Source organism: Sabethes cyaneus, chromosome 1, assembly GCF_943734655.1.
Source record: "Sabethes cyaneus chromosome 1, idSabCyanKW18_F2, whole genome shotgun sequence".
Taxonomy (NCBI): domain Eukaryota; kingdom Metazoa; phylum Arthropoda; class Insecta; order Diptera; family Culicidae; genus Sabethes; species Sabethes cyaneus.
The window spans coordinates 56,241,697-56,264,430 of record NC_071353.1 but is presented as its reverse complement, the minus strand read 5'-3'; the positions used below and the strand labels follow the sequence as shown (position 1 = coordinate 56,264,430).

Here is a 22,734-nt window from a genome sequence, read left to right as displayed (position 1 = left end):
AATGGTTTTCTAGGGGAGTGTTTTTCTGGGGAATGGTAACTTCTGGAAAATGGTACATTCGGGAAATGATTTTCTGGAAAATGGTGCTTTCTAGGGAATGATTTTCTGGGGAATGGGATTCTGAGAAATGGTTTTCTGGGGAATGGTTTTCGGGGGAATGGTATACAATCCTTCCACCGACGTTCACGAATTTCTGTGGCTGTCAGACGTTGATGACACCGACGATGGAGTTCCTCACCTGCAGTTCTTGCCTTGTCTCCGCTGAGACGCAGCACGATTTAACGTTTGAATTGAAGATTCGGGTTTTCGTACGTAAAGTGATCTGGTTTGAGCGCCAAATGTTTCGCAGACCTACAAAGGCACCTGGCTGCCTGGGAGCTCTCGGAGAGGTTGTCTAACTTGCTCTGCATATCGTTTCGGCGTTGTGCGAGCAAGACAATGTCGTTGGCTAGGTCGAGGTCATTTAGCTGCTCCATCGTTAGAGGATTCCAAGACAATCCTCGATTTGGTCTACTGCCAATTGCTCCAACTAATATCTCATGTATAACGATGAGAAACAGAAGCGGTGATAAAATGTAGCCCTGTCTCACGCCAGCAGTAACCCTTATGGGGTCCGACAAGACACCATCGTGCAAAACCTTGCACGAGAACGCCTCGTACTGAGATGTTTTCGTGGTTGAGTCGGTCGAACGCCTTTTCGAAGTCAACGAACACCGGCAGAAGAGAATCCTGGAATTCGTTGATCTGCTCCAATATAGTGTGGAGTGTTGTGGTATGGTCTACACATGATCGGTCAGCACGGAACCCAGCTTGCTGCCGCCGGAGAGTAGCGTCGATCTTCTCCTGGATCCGGTTGAGGATTACCTTACAAAGTACTTTGAGAGTAATACAGAGCAACGTCATGCTACGCCAGTTACTGCATTCAATTAGGTCCCCTTTCTTAGGGACTTTGACCAATATACCCTGCATCCAGTCAACCGGAAGCTGTGGTTTCCCATATATTACTGAAAAACTGATGCAGATGATGCATGATGACAAAGATGGGTCTCTGAGCATTTCAGCTGAAATACAATATATCCCTGGCATTCTATTGGATTTCATGCGCTTGATGACTGCTACAATTTCATCCAGCGATGGCGCCTCCGAGTTGACGCGATTAATTCGACGAACTGTATGCGTCATACGCTGCTGGTTTTGTTGGTCTCTGCTATTTGAAACTCGGAAGAGTTGTTCGAAATGTTCAGTCCATCGCTTAATCTGTTTTATACGGTCAGTCAGTAGCTGACCAGCTCGGTCCTTTAACGGAATCTTTGTATTCATGCTGGCGCCACTAAGGCGGCGAGAAATATTGTACAACAAACGGATATTGCCATCGACGGCGACGGTTTCTTCTTCTTCGGCTAGAGAGTTAGTCCAGGCTGTCTTGTTCCGCCTACAAGCACGTTTAACATCCCTCTCCAGTTCGGCGAATCGTTGACGGGCAGCTGTCTTAGCCGATCAGGTTCGCGTTCGCTCAATGCCGGCTTTCGCCTCTCTCCGCTCGTTGATCTTCCTCCAAGTTTCATCCGAGATCCACTCCCTCCGCCCGCTGCGCACTTTGCCGAGGGCTTCATCACTGATCGTGATAAAGGCGTTCTTGATGCTGGTCAATTGCTTTTCGACGGTTCCACCAGGTGACAACTCCGAGGTTGTTCGACAAAGGGCCTTTTCATCTCAAGATTCTCCAATCGGCGGACATCGTAGCGGCACCCAACTTTCTCCTCCCGTCGTTGGACACGTGCGACGCGTAAACGTATTGCAGCGATAACAAGATGATGGTCGATGCGATATCAGCGCTGCGTTTGTTGCGTACATCAAGAAGGCTCCTTCGCCAGTTTCAGTTGATGCAGATGTGGTCGATTTGGTTTTCTGTCCGGCCATCGCGGGAAACCCTCGTGATTTTATGTACTGGTCTATGGGCGAATGACCACACCAATAACCATGTTGTTATTACCACAGAATTCTGTGAATAGCAACACGTTTTCACTCATCTCTCCTAGGCCATGACGCGTTCAAGGTCCGCGTTGTTTGAGCCAATCTTCGCTTTGAAGACGCCCAAATGGATTTGGATGTTCTCCTTCGGGATTTTCTCAACCACGCTGTTCAGCTGGCTGTAAAAACTCTCTTTCTCCTGCAGGTCGGCAGCATCTGTTGGCGCATAGCACTGGATTGCTGTAAGGTTTCTAATCCGTGTTCTGAATCTGGCAACGATTATTCGCTCATTTATCGGTTCCCACTTCATCAGGACCGCATGTGCCCCTTGGCTCAGTAGGTATCCAATTCCTCTTTCTCGAGTAGCATTTTCACCTTGTATGTCAGAGTAGAGCAAGACTTGCCTGGATGATGTCTTGTGTTCGCCAGTGCCCGGCCAGCGGGCCCTGTTCCTGTTAGAGTAACCCAGCCGAGGTTGCGAACACCAGCCGGCACCACGTGGAGGTAGGAGTAGGAGTTAGTGAACAGAGGTTATGGAATGCACATGTTCACCCTTTGCCAGGCCAAAAAAAACACCATATTTACTATTGAATAAATCACTTTTATTATGTGATATATGAATTTACCGTTTATAATCTATTTTATATAGATGTCTGTAATCTATTTCGAATAGCCCATCTCGTTTAAATGTTATGTATTTTACACTTTCGAAAAATGAGAAAATATGTCTGTCGATGCTCTTCGATAATGCGTAACCACTTGTTCAATTGCACAACAGTTTTGAGTTGCTTTTCTTCTATTTCTGATATAGCTATTGATGTAGACAGAGCACAGAACAAAAGTCATATTTATATACTAATTGTGATCCTAATCGGATTTTTCACTGTTTTACTTTCTAATACGCCTATCCAATTGATTTTGATATTTCGATTTGCTATTTTGTTTTCGTAAAATAAAGAATGAGTTTTACTTGTCTACCAGCTGTTACTTGCTCATTATTTGTTTTGATAGCTAGATATGCCGTAGACAGCTTGTAATATATCATACCATTACTATTGAATAATTTAGTTATAAGCATCAAGCGAGCATAGAGCATTACGGGGTGAATTCGCACTCCAAGAAAACAGATGGTCTTGGAGAAGAAAAACAAAATGAAAACGGTGTGCCAATCACCTAACAGGAATTTTTGTCATAATTCGAAGCACTGTGATCACATTTCGAAATTATCTATCTAGAAAGTAAATTGATGCTGCTGTAAACCGCGAACGGAGTGAATCATTCAAATCTATCTCTGCTGCTCAGATGCTTATTTTATTCTGACTTAGTACTACTATACAAATATAAATGTTTGCTTATCGACTGGTTATTTTTTATCGTTTCTAGCATATAAAATTAAAGAAAAGATTTTTATATAGTAGCATAATCAGTTGAAATTAAACCTAATATGGGAACAATACAACACCGAGTGTACCATTGGGAGAGAAAAAAAAACTAAATTTCGACCTGTGGAGTACAACATATTGTGAAAGAGACCCGGCGTGCTAGTGTTCGGTTATTTATTGAACTATAGTAGGTATATTTTGCATTTATCAATTCTAATGTTTTGTATAGAAGCAAACTGTCGCTTAATTTCTAATTTCAACAGAAATGTTAAATTCAATATTCAGAGGGACATTATTGTTACTATACTTTACTCTTTCTTGTGGAGCCTATTTGCGGTTTGCCTGCAAGCTGCAGTCGGTTATTGTAACAAAAGATTTCATGCTGAATTGTTCGAACGTTGTCTATTCAGTAGCAGTTAGCAGGAGCAGTTGTCTCCGTTTCGGGGCCGGTTGTTGCGATCCGCGTTCAACTTAATCTGGTCGGGAAACTCGTTGTAGAGTTCAACCTGTAAAAAAGGATAATCAATGGTTCATTATATTCAACTTTGGTGATAGTTTCGTATACTATTATACTGGCCGTAGCCGGGTACCTAACCTAATTTTCTATAATTTCGGCGAAGAACACTGTTTTGATTTGATAACCTAGATTCACTGGAACAGAGATGTTTTACCAAAATGCCTAAATATTTCTGTAACGTTGAGTAATTCTATGCGGAGTTCTGTCAGTGGCCTGGCTTTCGTTACAGAGCGAACAAGGCTCTTATATATTTAATTTTTACCATCTCAGATACAACTTATTCGGGACCAAATTCCCGAAAAACGGAATGTAGCACAAAGAGTGACTTTTGCATTGCTTTGTAATTGCTTCGCTTTTTTACCAAACGTTTTTGAATGTGAAAACAACATTCGTCGCTTTACTGCAGGAAACTCCGGCTATGAAAGCGTGGGATCAACCAGACAAGGGAAAAAAGTATCCCAATCTAATTTTGATCCTAAACCAATACCTCCTTTTAATTGCTTTGACTGATTGGAGAGCCCAATTTCGCGGATAAGCAAAAGCAGTCGATTACAGTAAATACCTATACATTTATTTAATACAATCTCTCTGCCGTCCGCTACGTCGTGACCTCAATCTTGTCTTGCCAGCTTCTTGGGAAAGCCGTTCGAAATAGCTTTTTACGGTCGATAGTTTCACAAGCGGCCTTGAATTCGATGAGTAGCTGGTGCGAAGAAACTTGGTCAAGACAGTTTCCGGTTAGCTTCGAGGTGTGACGCTGGTTTCACAAACCAGTCGTCGTATGTTCGAATCTCGGTAGCAATAGCCCAGTAGTTGGGTTGTTTAACGGTATGTAGCTTTTCATGTCTAAGGGCATGAAAGCCGGAATATGATATGAAGAAACCGTATGAACGCCTTGAAACGCTGCACCGTCATGAACATCATTATATAAACGCAAATGTCAATTAAAAAATATTTTAAAATACTGTTTTTATAATATTTAAGTTGAATGTAATTTAAATCAAAAAAAAAATTTTTTTTTTTGCTTCTGGAAGTCATCTGTTAACGTATATGAAGTACATATTTTCAATCGTGAAATAACTCAATTGCCTTGTACCATAACCACTGGCTGCAAAGTATGTTGAACATAAACAGGTCAAGTTTCGAAAACGGAGTGTAGCACCTAGGCTGCTTTTAGTAACTTGGTATTCGCGGCCCTTTTGAAGTAGCTGCCGCTTTCACAAAAGCAGCTTGATAACTTCCCATAATTCTACTTGTTAGTGGCAAAATATGATCTGAGAAAATATTCTGTAGGAAGCGTTGAGAATAATGATCACTCGGTAGTTCTCATATTTCAGCCCTTTTCGTATTTTGGGAATATTACACCCGGCTTCCTACCCCCGGAAGCTTTTATATTTCTAAGATTCTGACTATCAGCCAATGCAGGCAAGTAGCCTGTTCTGGAGTAGCATGATGGCATGGATCACCACAACTATTCAGCAGGGTGAGCATATCTCGCTCGCTCGCTAGGACTCAGTAGTGAGTACTCAGTAGTGACTTAAAGACATTTTCAACGAACGCTAGAAATCAGTAGTGCGTACTCAGTAGTGACTTAAAGACATTGGCGAAACTAGCGCTCATTTCTAGGGGGGGCTAAAGCCCATGGCATTTTTTTCAACGATGGGGCGGGGTTTGGGGGTTCTACCCCCCCCCCCCCCCCCCCCCGTCGCTTTAGACCTGGACGAATACACGATAAAAAATCAACTTGGGCTCACTTTATCAAGCTTTAGTTACGATATTGAATTTGTTAAGAGATATTTACGATAATTTCCGTACATTGATATACGATTTGGTGCTAGCTGGGTAGCTGGAGCGATTGACAGTAGACCAAACCGAGGATTGCCTTAGAATTCTCTAGCGACGGAGCAGATAAAGATTATTCGCACAACACTGAACCCACACGCTCCCAGGAAGCAGATCTCAAATTCAAAGTAGGAAAGACTAACTATGGTAGTGAACACTGACAACATGTTGAGCAGGGGAAAGCCTTTCAATACCTTGGTAGCCAGACAACGCTCGATGGTTGCACCAAGATACCTAACCAAACGGATCCGAAAGGCTAGGGGAACCTTTGCAGGACTGCGAAACCAGATTGCTGTACATACCAAAACACGAATTTTAAACTCAAACGCGAAATCCACTGTCAGTGAAACTGGATATTCAACGAGGAATTCCATCGTCGATGTCCATGAGGAAAGCGGCGAACGAAATCTGTAGAGAAGCACTTGACTGGAGTTCGCAAGGACAACGTGGAAGAGGCAGACCCAGAGGCTCATGGCGACGCAGCTTAACCAACGACAGTCCTGACGACAGGTAAAATCCGCGTTAGTAAAGCAAGCAGTGATAGATAGATGGAAATATTTATGTATGATTACCTTTCAGCTTTTGTAATAACCTAAATTGTTATAAGTTAGCCTTACAGGTGGTTTTCTAAACAATTTTAATTAAATAAACGTTAAGACAGAAAATATAGTACCTACATCAATGCATAAATATGAGGAGTTCACTCTAATTTATACATACACTAGCTGACCCGACAAACTTCCTATTGCCACAAATTAACCTGTGTTGTACATAAATCATGAATCTCGGATGATCTTTGTCACAATCTCGAGTTTTGCAAGTTTCTGAGGAGTTCAACCTTAGATGATTCATTTTGGCAGTTACGTAACTATGAAAGCATCCCAGGTAACCAATAAGCATCACCAATGCTATTCAAATGTAGGCCAATAAGCATTTAAGTCGCCTTAAATGCTACTTAAATGCTATTTTCGCAAAATATACAGCTACTTTACTGATAACCTTCTTATAGTGCTGACAATGCTAATTTACAGCTAATTACCGACACGAAGAATTTGAATACAATTTTGGATGCCAATTTACAACACCTATGCAGTCAAAAAGCTAATATACAACAACGTGCATTACAAAATGCCAGATACGCTGATTTGCTGCTTATGTTAATGCTGATTAGTTACCAGGAATGGGTAGTTGCAAATATACAAATTTGCAATTTTTTCTCACAATAAAGTAGAAAACAACTCCCCTTTCCTCTCATTGCATAGCCAGAAAGCGGATAGTAATATTCGCCATGATTGTACAACATTTAGCCGAATATCATTTTGCGAAAAACCTTAAGCGGAATGTACCATTTTACGGAAATCTTTTTTGTGAAAAGTACCATTTCGCGATCCTCTCCTTACTCGCAGTCGCTCGTCCCAGGAAACCCAGGTAGACCGAGGAAAACAAATAAATCTAGACAGTAGTGATTTCTGCGGGGAGTTGCCTCCCCCAGTGGGCGGCGCTTCCGACGGCGGGTCACCGGCAACACTCGCGGCCGTCTCGTCCTGAATGATCTAGTGTTACTATAGATAGTTTTTGTGGTCTTGTTATTGACTAATGTTTTATGGAAGAGTCTCGAATTTCTCGAGTTCGATTAGTTTTTGAGTTTCGCAAAAATTTCTGTTTTATTTGAATGAGAGTCCATATCCCCCTACCACAGGGGTGAGAGGTCTCTATCATAAAATAAATTCAAGTCTCCAAAATCTCTCACATGCCAAATTTGGTTCCATTTGCTTGATTAGTTCTCAAGTTTTAAGAAAATTTGAATTTCATTTGAATGGGAGCCCCCCTCCTTAACAGGGGAGGGGTCCTAATTCATCATAGAAAAAGTTTCTGCCCCCTAAAAGCCCCACTTGCCAAATTTGGTTCCATTTGCTTGATTAGTTCTCGTGTTATGCAGAAATTTGTGTTTCATTTGTATGGGAGCCCCCTCTTAGTGGAGGGAGGGGACTCTAACCATCACTAAAACCTTTCCTGGCCCCAAAAACCTCTACAAATTTTCACGCCGATTGGTTCAGTAGTTTTTGATTCTATAAGGAACATCCCGACAGACAGAAATCCATTTTTATATATAAGATAAATGTCTGTATAATTGACGTCACTAGCGATCGGAGTTGAAGTAACTGATCACCAAATTTGAAGACCGACAACTTATTGTGCTTTGCAGCAATTTTAGGAGTTCTACGCAAATTCTTATTTGAACATAAATTATCGTCTATACTGATCAATACATTGAAGATATGCTTGTTAAACAAGGAGGCGTGCAGAAGCGTCAAACTGGAGGTGAATAGAGGCGTCAAATTGCTAAATTGAACATGTGTGTGTGACGCAGAAAAACCCCAGCTAATAATTTTTGCGTGGGAGTCTAAGAAGGGAGATTTTCCGCAATATTTTTACCTTTTTACTGCGTTGTGCATCCATATCAACAAACAGTGTCAAACTCGTTGAACAACTTCCGAACACTTATTTAATTAACTGTATTATAGCAATAACCTATTATAATATCAAAGACTTCACTTACCTCACTTTCTTGGGCTAATGCATTTTTGGCAATTGTTTGGAAAGCAAGGTCTACATTGATGCCTTCTTTGGCTGATGTTTCAAAGTAGGGAATATCATTCTTTGCTTGGCACCACTGTTGGGCACGTTTGGTTGATACCTACAGGAGAGAAAAACCGACGGATAATTAACGATATGCTATAATAAACGACCAAAAATGTATTACGTACCGTTCGATTCTCGAGGTCAATCTTATTACCCAACACTACGAACGGGAAGTGGTCCGGATCACGGGGACTCGCCTGAATCAGAAATTCATCCCTCCAGGAGTCCAGATTTTTAAACGTATTCGGAGCGGTGGTGTCGTACACCAGTACGCAGCAATCCGCTCCACGGTAAAATGCGACTCCGAGCGATTGGAACCGTTCCTGTCCAGCAGTGTCCCATATCTACCGATAAACAAATAGCTGGATTGAAACAGATTGTCCGTTCCACATTGAGGTTGTATATTACCTGCATCGTAACAACTCGATCATCGATTACTACTTCCTTGGTCAGGAAATCGGCTCCGATTGTAGCCTTGTACTGGTTCGAGAAACGTTTGTTTACATACTGATTCATTAGGGACGTTTTACCGACGCTGCTATCGCCAAGGATGATAACTTTCAGTAGTACTTTTTTCCTAGTTGCCATTGTACAGCTCTTACTCGTGGCACTAATAACAAGATGCCGTGTTTTAGCTATCAACCGTTCACGCTTTAACTATACACCTGTGGCGGAAATAAGCAGAGATGCGAATTTACTGATTACGATACTTTAAAGATGAGCGGTTTTTCTGTGTGAGGTAGGTACACATATGTTATTATTATTAAACGATCAACCGATTATAAACCGATGTGAAGTCTGTGCACTTCTCGTATGTGACAGTAAATATCGCTTGACGGAGTTCTTTGTTCCCAATCTGTATAATGTTATCATGCTTTTTGTATGGAAATAAAAAGTCTAAGAATTCTTAAAATATTAGGGCACACAAAAAACTCGTTTATAGGAATGGGGATTTAACGATCATAGTGGGCGAGATGGACTACTGTTTATTTGGGCATTTAGTACACGATCAATTTCACTTATTATCTTTGTTTTAACAAAGGTATAAACACCTGGCAAATACTGTGTATTGTTCAGAGGCCTGGAAGGATACACTAATCAACAAGGTACGACGAATTTAACAAAGGGTTTGAAAAATACAGATGCTCTTGAAAGCAAATCATAGATAGAGATGAGATAGAGATAGAGATCACCCACTAAATAAAACCCGAATTAATCCACCTAGCGGCGTGACCTAGCCTTTCTACTGCCACAATAATCATTATTTAATTTCTCAGGAACTTAATTGTAGATGTATAGATGTTATATTAGACTATATTTTTAAATATCCGTTCCATATTCCTCAAAATCCTTATTTGCCAGTAAAATTCACAATGTATTGTGTAGAATAATTATATTTTCTTTCCTTGGGTGCGTAAATACATGTAAGCGTCATTTATGTTACTTGATGAACACCTTATTTAGTTTTATAATATTTATAGAAAAATAATGTAAACACAAAAGATAATTTTTACAGACTTGAATGAATATGTATAGAAAATTAGAAATTAACCCTCTAACGGGTCTGCAGACGGCCTTAACTTTCGGGCTTCAGAGCCACATACGAAACTGGTTTTGAATTGACAATATGAAGTATTTGTTCATAGCAGATTTTTTGATATTTTGATATTAATACCATGCATTCAAAAGTTAGCATCTTTGAAAAACAAGAGTTCAGAAAAATTATTATTATATTTCGCTTTTGAAGAAAAAGGATATTGTACAACAAAATGATTAATCTCAAAATTTTACTATTGGTTTGCTTGGTTTCAATTTTGCAATATATCTGAATTAGAAAAAAATTACTGAATAGAGCATTAGATATGAAAACGAGAAATGGAACTATTTCTTAGCTAGCGCTCCTTCAGATAATTATTTTTGCATGAAAATCAAAACTTAAGCTTCTTTTGAATGTACTTTCATGAAAAGATAGTCATTAGCTTGATCGCATCGTTTTTACAATGTTAGAGGGTTAGGAAAACAAGATGAGGTCGAAAAATAGTGCCAAAGCTGCGCCATAAACATGCTTGAGAATGGGAAATACGATCGATATGATTCCCAGTGCTTGTCTTTTTTTTTGATTTATTTATTAAAACATGATACATGACATAAGACATCTGTCCTTTAAAATATCACTAACGAAAACAAATCTTACAAAATTTCTACCGTGCAACGTTTACTTCCTATTTTTCATATAACATTTCTAAGCTCTAGTATCTATTGATTGAAAAGAGCATCTATTGATGCGCAGAATTTGTTTGGAATTTGTACAAATTTATTTGGAAAAATCAACTCACTAGTAATTTTGATTCTATACACCACTATACCTACATGCTTAAATAAACTGCTTTTCTTCGCTTTTTGCTTTTCTTGTACAATTGTGAGTAACAGCAAGTGAAGAAAATGACAATTGAAATCTGAAATCAAAGAAAAGAAAAAAACTTTTCGATTGAATCCTACTATTTAATATTTATTTGCAACAGATACGTAGTTCACCTACGACGTGCAGGCTTCATCAGTGTCTTATTTCAAAGCGTATACGTATCTGTCGCGAATAAATATTAAATAGTGGAATTTAGTCGGTAAAAGTTTTTTCTTTTCTTTAATTTCAGAGTTCGTATTCCACTAAGAGGCTTCAAAAACTTCGGACAATTGACATGTTTCTCACTTTTCTTGAATTTCATTGCAAATTTTAAAATTGCAAATTGTCATCACATACATACATACATACATACATACATACATACATACATACATACATACATACATACATACATACATACATACATACATACATACATACATACATACATACATACATACATACACACATACATCACACACATCTCATACATTGAATACAATCAACATTTGATTGATATGTTTTGATTTCACACGTTTTAACGGTTTAATATACGGTGCTTAAGTGTTAAAGTTTGAATAACTTTTGAATGAAGCGTCCGATTTTGAATAACTCAGTTTCGTTTGATAGATCTCAGCAGTAATTTTCAAATAATCATAAAATGTGTGATGTTTTTCATTAAATTAATGCTTATATGTTACATAAATATGTTTTAAATACTATTTTTTCACATTTCTTTAAGTAACTTTCAAACTACAAGTCCAATCGTCATGAAATTTGGAAGTTAAGGCTTTGCAAGGCTCCCCTTTCATATGCAATCAATTTTGTTCAAATCGGTTAAGAGACCTATGAGATAATGAAGTCCCATATTTTTCGTATTTTTATACATAACTTTTGAACTAAAAGTCCGATCAGTATGAAATTCAATAGCGACCAATGGGACACCTAGACCTTTCATTTGACACTAAGAACTTTAAAATCGGTCTAGCCATCTCCGAGAAAAGTGAGTGAGATTAAAAGCGTCACATACACACACACACACATACACACACACACACACACACATACATACACACACAGAAAATGCTCAGTTTTCGAAACTGAGTCGAATGGTATATAACATTCGGCCCGCAGGACCTTCTTTCCATTTCCGGTTTTCCAAGTGATTTCTATACCTTTATACTATATATTTATATAGTAGAAAGGCAAAACATGACGCTTTCGGTAAGCGAGGTTGATGAACCAGCTATCATAGTTTAGCGAAAACTGCATCTTGAATTGGATAAACAAATCTTACCAACGGCCATCCCTTGTGCGCAAAGAATAACGGTCTTTATCTTTTCTGCAAATAGTACTCCGATCCTCATTTACCGTATGGAACTAATGTATGCCGCAGGCGTTATCTATACCTACTTTGTACTTGACCTTCACTTATGAAAACCAGTATAACTCTGATCTAGGCAGACCTGCTTGCTGTCCTAAGCTTCCAAACATTTTAATTGTTTATTTCAAGGTCTATATACAGCCCATGGTTGATGTAAAGTTTTCCGCTACTGTGTTATTCGCGGGATCGTGTTGGTTCGAAAGTTTTCGAAAAATATCGCCCTTGTATCGAAAATATCGTTAATTTTGATCACTAAAAATAACGTACTTAAACGTTATATTGCAAGTGCTAGTAGTACGCAATAATTGTATTGTGAAACTGAATTGTTATTTATGCAACTTTTTACAAGTTAAATGCAATAACAAAAGCACAACTTATAAAAAATCGTTTGCTATCGATATTAGCTGCATATGCGTAATAAACGAATAAAACGCATGGTGACGTTTTATTTCAATAACACGCATATTCGCAGTGAGTCAGGTAAAACAGTAGAGAAGGCGTTTTTTGCATGTGCTATTTTTGTAAAAGCCAAATGTTATAATGCCATTGTCATGGAAAGTTGGGTGCATCATTCAGACTTTAAGTATTGACGTATTCAGTAGGGATGCTATACCGGTTTTACCGGGCTATTTTCCAATACCGAATTACCGGTTTTTCCACCATCAAAAACCGGTATTTTCGGTATTTTTTTGCATGCTCAAATAACAACTCAAGAAGTCTGAATCGCTAGTAAAACTTTTGAAACATAGGGTAAACTTAATTTCATGATTGAAGGTTCTACAAATAATAGCTCAATAACATCCCGAAATACTTCACCGCTGCCAGCATAGAACCGGAGCGCTTCGTGTTTTTTAATCAGTCGTCTCCATTCAACTCGTTCCACTCCATGGGCTACTCGTCGCCAATTTCCCATTTGTCTCAGAAGTGCAAATTTGATCGAGCCATCTTGCATTTTGAGCCCCTCTGTTCCTAGTGCCGATGGGGTCGTTGGGGTCTTCGACGTGTCCACCCCACGGTAGCCTACCGACTTTCGCCAGCTGTACGATGAATATTCCGAGCAATACGTTTAGTTCGTGATTCATACGCCTTCGCCACTCTCCGCTTTCATTTTGTACTCCACCAAATATCATCTGCAGCATCTTCCGGTCAAACACGACAAGGGCGCGTATTTCCACCGAGAGCGATGTCACAGTTTCAAGTTCGTAAAGAACTACTTACTAAAGAACTTAAATAAGGGTTTTGTACATTGTCTGCTTCGTACGGCGGCGTATGCTTCTTGATCGTAGCGTTTTGCGAAGGGCAAAGTAGGTCCGATTTCTTGCTTTCATGCGCCACATAATTAAGAATATTGCGCATTTGCGCAATGGAAGAAACGTGCGATATCTGTGAAGCTGTTCAGAAAATCTTTTGTAAAAATTAACAGAGTACTCTAGAGAAATGCCAGAACACAACACGGAAAAGAAATTCGTTCGGGTGCTAGTACAAACTGGAATAGAAATAAACTTATGTTTATTTAGAATAACCTATTGGCACTTTGGCAGTGCTGAGACAATTCTGCGGGCTTCAATCATCGCTTCGAACGTTTCTGTCCGATCTGAGAAGCAACGATACGCTTTACTTAAGCGATGAGGAATTCATGAAGAAAGAAGATTTTATCGCAGTGCTAGAACCAGTCTGCTGCTGTCGAATTGCTGTACCAGAAAACTTGCAAACTTTACGAACTACGAACTCTAAAACTACTCTCGGATCACCTTTCAGGTACCGCACAACTGCTGTTCGAGTTACTGTATCGGTAGAATTTCAGAGAGAGCCCGTAGGGTAAAAAGGGGCAAGATGCCCACCCGGAGCAAGATGACCACCCTTCCAAAAATCGTTATATACGCTATAAAGGTATATAATTAGTAACCGTACGCGTAAATAAACACTACATCTAACAATAATTCAAACAATTACAAAAATAAAATCATTGAACTCTTCGATAACATAAAAAATAGATCGATGATTAAAAATACTGCTTTTATTATAAGATTGCGCAGCCATAAAATAAGGTTTTAATCATGATTTAAAAAAAATTCATCTAACGAAAGAGTTATCGTGGCATTGATTTTAGTAATGAATCAGATGTTGATTATGCAGATAATGTATTTACCACAAATTGCTTTTAAAAAATACACCTACTTGCGGGGCAAAATGCGCACCGCTTTATAGACCAAGATTGCTACCCTGAATTGCATAACCATAACCTTAAATCAGCAACAATCGCAGATAATGCATTTACCACAAATTGCTTTTAAAAAATACACCTACTTGCGGGGCAAAATGCGCACCGCTTTATAGACCAAGATTGCTACCCTGAATTGCATAACCATAACCTTAAATCAGCAACAATCGCTGCATAAAATATTTGTAACGGAATAAACATGCATATTTATTTGTTTTCGATAAAAATACATTGTTTAACATATTTCTGTATAATAATGACCACAGAGGAATACGTACATTCAATGAACAACTTTTTTATGGTTAACTAAACACTCCAAATTATTCAAATAATGTTTAACATAGTTTATGACCAGCTTGAATCCATAATATTTATTATTTAGATTATACGTGAAATACAATGAAGGTTTAACATCTTTTGAAAAGGATGGTCATCTTGCCCCGCAGGTTGGAAAAATTCCCAAAAATCGATGAATTTTTGCTCGTGAATATTTGATATGCGTTATAACTTTTAGCATCCAATATGCATACAGGTTATAGAAAAGACTGTAAAAGATAACGTAGCGAGGGTTTTGAGCCCTTTGCTGTAGATTTCTTCGGATATATTGATAGTGAGCTTAAGGTGGGCATCTTGCCCCGTGCTACCCTATATTTAAATTTATTCGTTTTATAATTAGCCGCACTATTCGTGATGACTTTGTAACATTCTTCAAGGCTTCAAGGATGTTCTGATAATAAAATTCTGCAAGGTTTTATTATTTTAAAAGTCAATGGAATAAATTCAGAAACCGAGCAGACAGACGAACCAAATCAACTGAACTTTCAGTTATAATTTATCATGAATGTCAGTATCTAAGCAGCTTATTAAAACAAACGCTTGAACAAGGGTTTTCCTAGCCACATTTCTAATTTACCGTTAGGAATTGTTCTTTCTTTCTCTGTGTTCTCACCGAATGAAGATTCTCTGCTTCCGGAAGATTTTCATTAAAATTTGTTCTCGTTTAAAAGAAAACATGGTAAATTCTCATCGCATTGTTAAATTTTATTGTTTTAATGAACTAGTCAATTAGTTATGCCAAAAAAAATTGAGTACGATTGATTATGGAAAATTCTTCTTCAATTAATATAATTTTTAAATGCAGTTTTCAAATGTTAACTTTTACCGGTTTTACCGGTATTGCATTTATCAATACCGAAAAACCGGTTTTCAAAATACCCCCCGGTATTGGCATCTCTAGTATTCAGATTTCAGATTAAGTTCGTTTATCCTCCCGGGCAGCGCAACTTCAACTCGAAATGCTCTCAGCCTCTGAAACTTTTAAATTTGTTCACTTTGCCGTGCACTAATTACGTAAGGCATAATGGGGGGAGGGACGTATGATTTTCATAGACGAAAAAAATATGAAAAATTCACATTTTTTAATAGCAACTCATGTCACTTGTTACATAAATTTTTAAATGGATAAGTTCAATTGTGAAGTGTCAATCCTTCATGCTACAAGGAAATGCGTAGCAGCCGAGTATTTTAGCCTTGCCCATTCAGGGAAACAGCAGTCGGTCTACATATTTCGTTGCAATTGCCTATCCCAATCCCGCAAGGCAGCAACAAAGCAAAGCAAAGCAAAGCCTAGGTGCTACATTCCGTTATCGAGACTTGATCTTCTGTTTTTTATACAACAGACTTCGCAGCCAGCTGTTAGAGTGCAGTAGATGCTCATTAGACTACAGCGCCTCAACGAAGCAGAATTCGAAAACGTAGTGTAAGGAGCAATTGTAGAGCTTATTATTATCTACAATATTGTTGAAAAAAGTATAGCTTTATCTTTTGTATTTACGACGCTATGGGGCTGCTAACCCGTTGGTAGCCAAATGAGCGCTCTTTTTGCTTCCAACGGCAAAAGGCAGCCCCATAGCGTCGTAAATACAAGAGATAAAGCTATACTTTCTTCAACAATATTGTAGACAATAATAAACTCTACAATTGCTCTTTACACTACTTTTTCGAATTCTGCTTCGTTGAGGCGTTGTAGTCTAATGAGCATTTACTGAGCAAAAAACCCAAAATGAAGCCTGTTGACTCTAACAGCCTCTCCCAGTCGAGAGTCGAACATACGACGACTAGTTTATTAGGCCAGCGTCACACCTCGAAGCCAACTGGGAGGGTACGATCACGAGAAACATTTTTGTTTAAAAGTAGCTTTTATTCAACTAATATAAATGCAAATGTTTCTTGGGATGTATTGTTCTTCTGTTCCCAAAGATCTTGCCTGTGCGTGTGACCAGAATGGGGTGGTCAGTATTTTGCTTCACAGGAAACCGTGGATGGCCATTATAGATCTGTTCGTTAGAGGCAATGCAGTGCCAATACCGATGTAAGATCATGACGCGTGTTATCTAGAAGAGGCAAAGAAGTTCTTTGTATGCTACTTGACGAAGACACGTGTTCAGAGGATGTAGAGTGGATCAGTGTGAATTTTGTGAACGCTAGTGAGTTTCTGAGCATTCGTTCTGTTCATGAGTGGGATATGCAGGGATTTACAACAGATAATTAATTTTGTTTGTTCTTTTTTATGAATTTGTTTAAACTTTGGTTTTTATGAACTTGTTTGAACTCTGTTGACCGTTTCCATATTCTTTCAATGTCTAACTTTTTGAATAAAACTTGAATTTTGATGTTCAAAAAATCTTCTGTTTCTGTTTCTGTTTCTGTTTGCAGCACAAGGTGGGGCAGTTAGAGCCAAGTCTGTCCAGGGCTGAGATAAGGTGGTTGTGATAATGTTAAAAGAATCCGTGCGGATTACGCTAGCTCCATAATGTATTGGTGATTATGGATTAATGGGCGGAAGAAGAGTGACAGAACTTGGCTTGATATAATTGTGTGCTTGGTCAATATAGCATAAGATGGCTTGTACTTATCTTGTTTTCTCCTTCCTTTATTTGTTTCCTCATCTTGTTCGTAGTCAATCTTGATTAAACCTGAAGCAGGCTCCACGCCGGCCGTCCTCTCCATCGTTGTCACCAGTGTGGTCATCTGTGGCTGGTCTCTTGCCTCCCCTCACAGCAACATTATTGTTGCCGTGAGAAGAAGCGATAGAGATCAGGCAGAAAAGAAAAGAAAAGAAAAGAAAAGAGGAATTTTTTAGTCAACATGTTGATTGCAATTTTCAAGTTAGTAATATCACGAGAATTCTATGTCTGTCCATCACCTATGCTACTACCGACTAACTACTCGCTAGGCTGGACGCTACTCATCTCCCAAATACCCATGTCATCACGATTGACCCAGCGCTGTTCCACAACCTATGCTCATTAAAAGCCACAGCCGCCTCTTTATCTCCCATCTTTGCAGTATTGTAGCTGATGGCGTAAATTTTCGAATATTTTGTGCGGAATATTATTCAAGAGCAATATTATCGCTCAGAACTATCGAAAAACTACTTGAACTTCCGAAAAATAGAGCAGATGCGATGTAATGGGGACTGGTACTCGCTCGTATTATTCCCGGTGGCATTAATTGCATATTTGTAGCGGTAGTCAACCGATTTGTCGGTATGCTCTTCAGACCGTGGTCAATTGAAATGATTCTGTAACTAAGAAGGGATGAGGTGGATCAAAAAGAACTTCGCTTGGAGATATGTATATATGCCGTGTTAGGTCTTAAGTGCAAGCTGTCACTAAAGCAAGACTTAATAAGATGTTAACGACGTTGATAATTCTGTGAGGATGGTATTGAATCGAAAAATAAATCCTCATACCACGGCCATATATTATGTACTATGACCCCATTTTAGGAAGTGGAAATGATTGAGGACAGCCCTTCGCTATCACTTGAATCAACCAGAGAATCGAATACCTGTTTTTACTTGAAGAAGTTTTAACTCTAAAAAGATTTAGTTAGAAATGGAATTTCAGTTGAAGTCTGCCAGCATTGGGCAATGGACAGAACAAGATATATATCGAGGCTATAAATCTTTTCGAGTGATCCACTAAGTCCGACCGCGACGACAGCCGCAAGAATGGAGAGGAGCAGGCCGCCGGTGAGTTGCCACCGTTCGACTTGATGGACTCTCCGACAGAGGCTCATCAGCATTAGGAAGGCCAAACAGCGTCATACATGATCATTTTATGTTGTTAGTTGAATACCGTTAACGCGGTTAGTCACAAGACATGCAAATCATTCTAATAAAGGAGGGAAATAAAAAAAAAAAAATTATAATTACATCCAAAACCATACAATAGAGGTGACAGTAACAGCAACGATAGCAATATTAGTAATAATAGTAATAGCATAGGAAACTGATACAGGAAACACAGCTACTGACTATAACTTCCTGCCCATTAATAATTGTAATTTGGCAGCATAGGTATAAGAATTTCCGACTCATCATAGAACACTCAAACATATATTCATTCGTACCTATACACCCATGCACACTCATACATGCATACACATGTATACATGTACGTGTGTGTATATTTTTCAGTGCTGTGCTGTCCATAATCGCATAACAGCCACAAATTCTATGGCAATCTCATAGAAAATGTCTCGATTACGCAAATAAAGACATCACATCATTTTTGAACACTCGTTCGTTCTAACTAGCGATACATTTTAATTTTCATGAGTAAGTCAAAATCTCATGAATGGTGGGTAGGATTTGGTTTCAGTTTTCTAGAGAAATTTCTGTGCATACCAGCAATTCATCTAGGGAACCGAGTAAGCCCTCCCGGTGCTTCGGCCCAAACGGATTGAATTTAAAATCAAATCCGTTCGATTTCGCTCCATTCCGCTTTACGAGACACATGCTACACATAAAGCTAAATTATGCAATACTACATACTACACATATATCCAACTTAAACTATAAACATTCTACATGCGGAACTAAGAATTTTTAGGTCGTTTGGCCGAAGTACGCGTCAAACCACCTACCCATGGGAGGGAATTTTGATGTTCAAAAAATCTTACTAAGATTTTTTATGGGGGAGGGGGATTGGCCAAAATCTTACAAATGAGGAAAAACCCTTGAGAAAAATGTCTCTTTTATTTAAATGCAGAGTGTGAAGTGTTAAGAAAAATCGATGAAATCAGGCCTCGCTGCTTTGGAATGAATCGTTACGTAATGTGCCAAGTGGCTCGGCTCAGCCTGCACGCCGGTTATTTATAGAGGCTTCGATTGAATGGACTGTTAGCTCTTCTGAACCAACGAATTCTCCAGGTCCGGATGGTATTCTACTCATTTTCTTACAGAAAATCGACGACGTTATACTGGCCGAGCTCATCAACCTTTATCGAGCCAGTTTCACTTTGTGACATATCCCGGAGAATTGGCGAAAAGTAGAGGTTGTATTCATACCCAAGCAAGAAAAAAAGAGAAATCATGCATAAGGCTTGCAGACTAATAAGTTTGACATCAACGCTTCTCAAGTTGATGGAGAAAATCACTGATAACTATATCCGCAGTTGCATGAAATTCAACATGCATATCAACACGGCAAATCTACGGAAATCGCACTGCACTGTGTTATTGCGTTAATTGAGAAATCACTCAAATATTAGGAAACGGTACTTTGTGCTTTCCTTGATATTGAAAGAGCTTTCGATTACTAGTCCTTCGTTTCAATCATTACGGCTTTCTTCCAAAACAGAATGAACTACACCACAATAAACTAGATTCCATCAATGTTTTCAAGCAGAAAATTCACAGCATCATTGAAATACGTCTGTGATGATTTAGGTGACCAAAGAATATCTGCAAAGAGTTTTCTTCCCCTTGCTTTAGACGCTGGTGGCCGACGCACTTCTACACAAGATTCGCAGCTTAGTTATGAGACTATTGCTTAGGCCGTCGACGTAAAACTTAACGTTTAAGAAAAATTTGAAATACTGTACTGGCCAGTTGTATATTAGAAGCTCTAAGCACCACCATGTTATGTTTACAAGACGGGCCTAATATTAACCCCACATAAACAGTCGTTGTTATATCATTCACTAGGTCAAGAAAACATACCAGGTGTATTCACGTAGCGCTTGCTGAGGATATATTTGCAAACCTCATCGTTGCAAATGGTACCTACGCATAAAATAAAACAATATGTATAGGTATCATTGATTTTTAAAGGGTGAAGTGTCCTTACTATACATTAACATTTTCATTAAGCATATAAATCGTTATTCTTTAAATCATACGTTTATGTAAAAAAATAGAAATCACTGCATTTCGCTTGTTCAGAGTCAGACGCACAGAGTTCGTTCGTCCGCGCAACGTCACAGATTTAAAATAGGTCGTAGTCGAATCTTTTACGCAGTGTACTTTTCCCCAGGAAGTAATTCAGAAATCAGTACGAAAGCTGCCGTTTGCTTCTGTCGGTCGACATTCGACAGACAAAAAAATGGATACGATTTTTCGAAAATTTGTCAGCTGTTCCATGCTAACTTTGGGAACGCAACAGACATCATATGCGTTGTGTTTGGACTGGATGATTTCTAGACGCTATTGCTATTCCGTGGCAGGTATCTATTTGTACTACCTATTATTCGTTGCAATGGTGGTTTTACTACCTACAATGCTTTCATAACACGAATGACTAAAACAAAGAAAAGGTTCGACCAGATTATTATGAAACAAATAGAATTAGCATGTGTTTACACTTGAAATATTATGCTTACAAAAATAACTTCTGGAATATGAATCACATACCAAATTGATAGAGTGATGGTATGTGATGTCTAAACTAAGTCGTAAATTTTACAATTAAAAATTCCGTGATTGGTGTCCCAGCGACTTTTCTATACGTTAGTACCTGACTACCTGTAAATAAGCAGGAAACTCCCTACGAATTGGCAACAAGGCTTCACGGTCAAAACAAAACTTATTGCTCATATGACTCGTTCGTGTTAGTTTGATGAGGCGCAAAAGGAATATATATTTTTTTCTATTCTCAATGCAATCGTATCGGAAGCATATGATTCATGTCGGATAGACTTTTACCCTCATCTTCTTACAGTTCAAACAAGCCCGCACAGAACTACACAATTACAAGCTGACTATGTCCGATCAGCTCAAGATCTCGCAAGACCATTGAACTAATAGTAACTTATCACTTTGTTACGTTGTGCGCTAACCAATATTGATGAGTAAAGCAAAGTATCAAAAAATTATATGGGACAACGTCACCAATTTTTTACTCTTTTTTATTTGGTTTTACTTTGATAAGCACTAATTATACGATTCCTTTCTGACCACTGCTTTCGAAACGAAATACACCAACACATTGATCATCGTGGATCTGTACCTCAAGTCGGATTCATATTCGTTTTTCATTCTTTTTAACAAAGGAAATATTTTACACAATCTTGTCATACGAAGCGAACAAAAACACATTCGAATCTACGGGACCACCTTTTGCGTCATTCTTTTTTGCACCCTCCAGCAGAGTGCTTGCTGCTAGTCAGCAATCAGCATCACACCACAGTAAAACTATTTCGTACCGTTAGTTCCGCAGCTGGTTAGCCTTTCCGAAACTAAAAACGAACCACTCCGCTGTAGGAAAACACTTGTTCTTCGAATTTATTTAAGGATTTTCCACTTTCAATTCGCTGATTTCACTTCGATAGGCTGCCCGTCTACAACCTCTGCAACACCCTCTTTACACTGACACACTGACTCGAAAAGTCGAAAATTTCGAGTTTCGACTCGAAACGTCTGACGCGTATAGGGTGCTATTTTGTTGGTTGACAAAACTGGCAAAAGGGACAAACCCAAGAATAAACAAACCCACACGCTTAAATGATTCTACCTGTAAATTGGTCGGATTTAGTTAAAGTTAGGTTGAAACTACTCAAAATGCCCTTAAAGCGTACAAACTCAGATTTTGAGTAGTTTTTCAACCAAAAAATTGGTAGAAGGAACTTAAAATTACGTTATTTGTCATAGAGAATAATTCAATTATCGGTAGCAAGTAGCCAAAATTGGTTGAAATTTTTACCCAAAGTTTGAGTTTGTACACTTTAAGAACATTTTGAGTAGTTTCAACCTAGCTTTAACTAAATCCGACCTATTTACAGGTAGAATCATTTAAGAGTGCACAGTGATGCGCGATTAGGGCGCTGGGCGCAACGCAACCAAAAACCTATCATCATGCTCTGAAACAAAAACCATGGTATCTCCTACAATTTTGCAGAAAACGCATGCTTTTTGTAAGTACCATGAAAAAGCTATTCAAATTTACCATGATTCTTGTACAAGTAATATTTGTTCTCAGATAATTTTACCACCTTTCATGGTCATGTCTAGTAATTTTGACTACGATTCTGTTATTTTTGTTATGCATCGGGGTGGCGCCGAAAGTAACGCATAATAAATTTGGCCAG

At 38.7% G+C, this 22,734-nt stretch overlaps 1 protein-coding gene across 2 annotated transcripts; it reads right to left on the bottom strand.

The window, feature by feature from the left end:
- Positions 1 to 2,565: 2,565 nt before the first annotated feature.
- On the bottom strand, positions 2,566 to 22,015 carry LOC128733024 (ras-related protein rab7). Of its 2 annotated transcripts, none has more exons than XM_053826563.1 (5): positions 21,853 to 22,015; positions 8,764 to 9,020; positions 8,481 to 8,699; positions 8,273 to 8,410; positions 2,566 to 3,859 (listed from the first exon to the last, which is right to left on the bottom strand). In XM_053826563.1, exons 2-5 carry the CDS (start codon positions 8,941 to 8,943, stop codon positions 3,770 to 3,772), a joined length of 627 nt encoding a protein of 208 aa, XP_053682538.1. In that variant the 5' UTR covers positions 8,944 to 9,020; positions 21,853 to 22,015; the 3' UTR covers positions 2,566 to 3,769. The 2 variants fall into 2 exon arrangements, with proteins under 2 accessions (XP_053682538.1, XP_053682539.1); XM_053826564.1 differs by lacking the exon at positions 21,853 to 22,015 and adding an exon at positions 21,657 to 21,714.
- Positions 22,016 to 22,734: the final 719 nt, after the last annotated feature.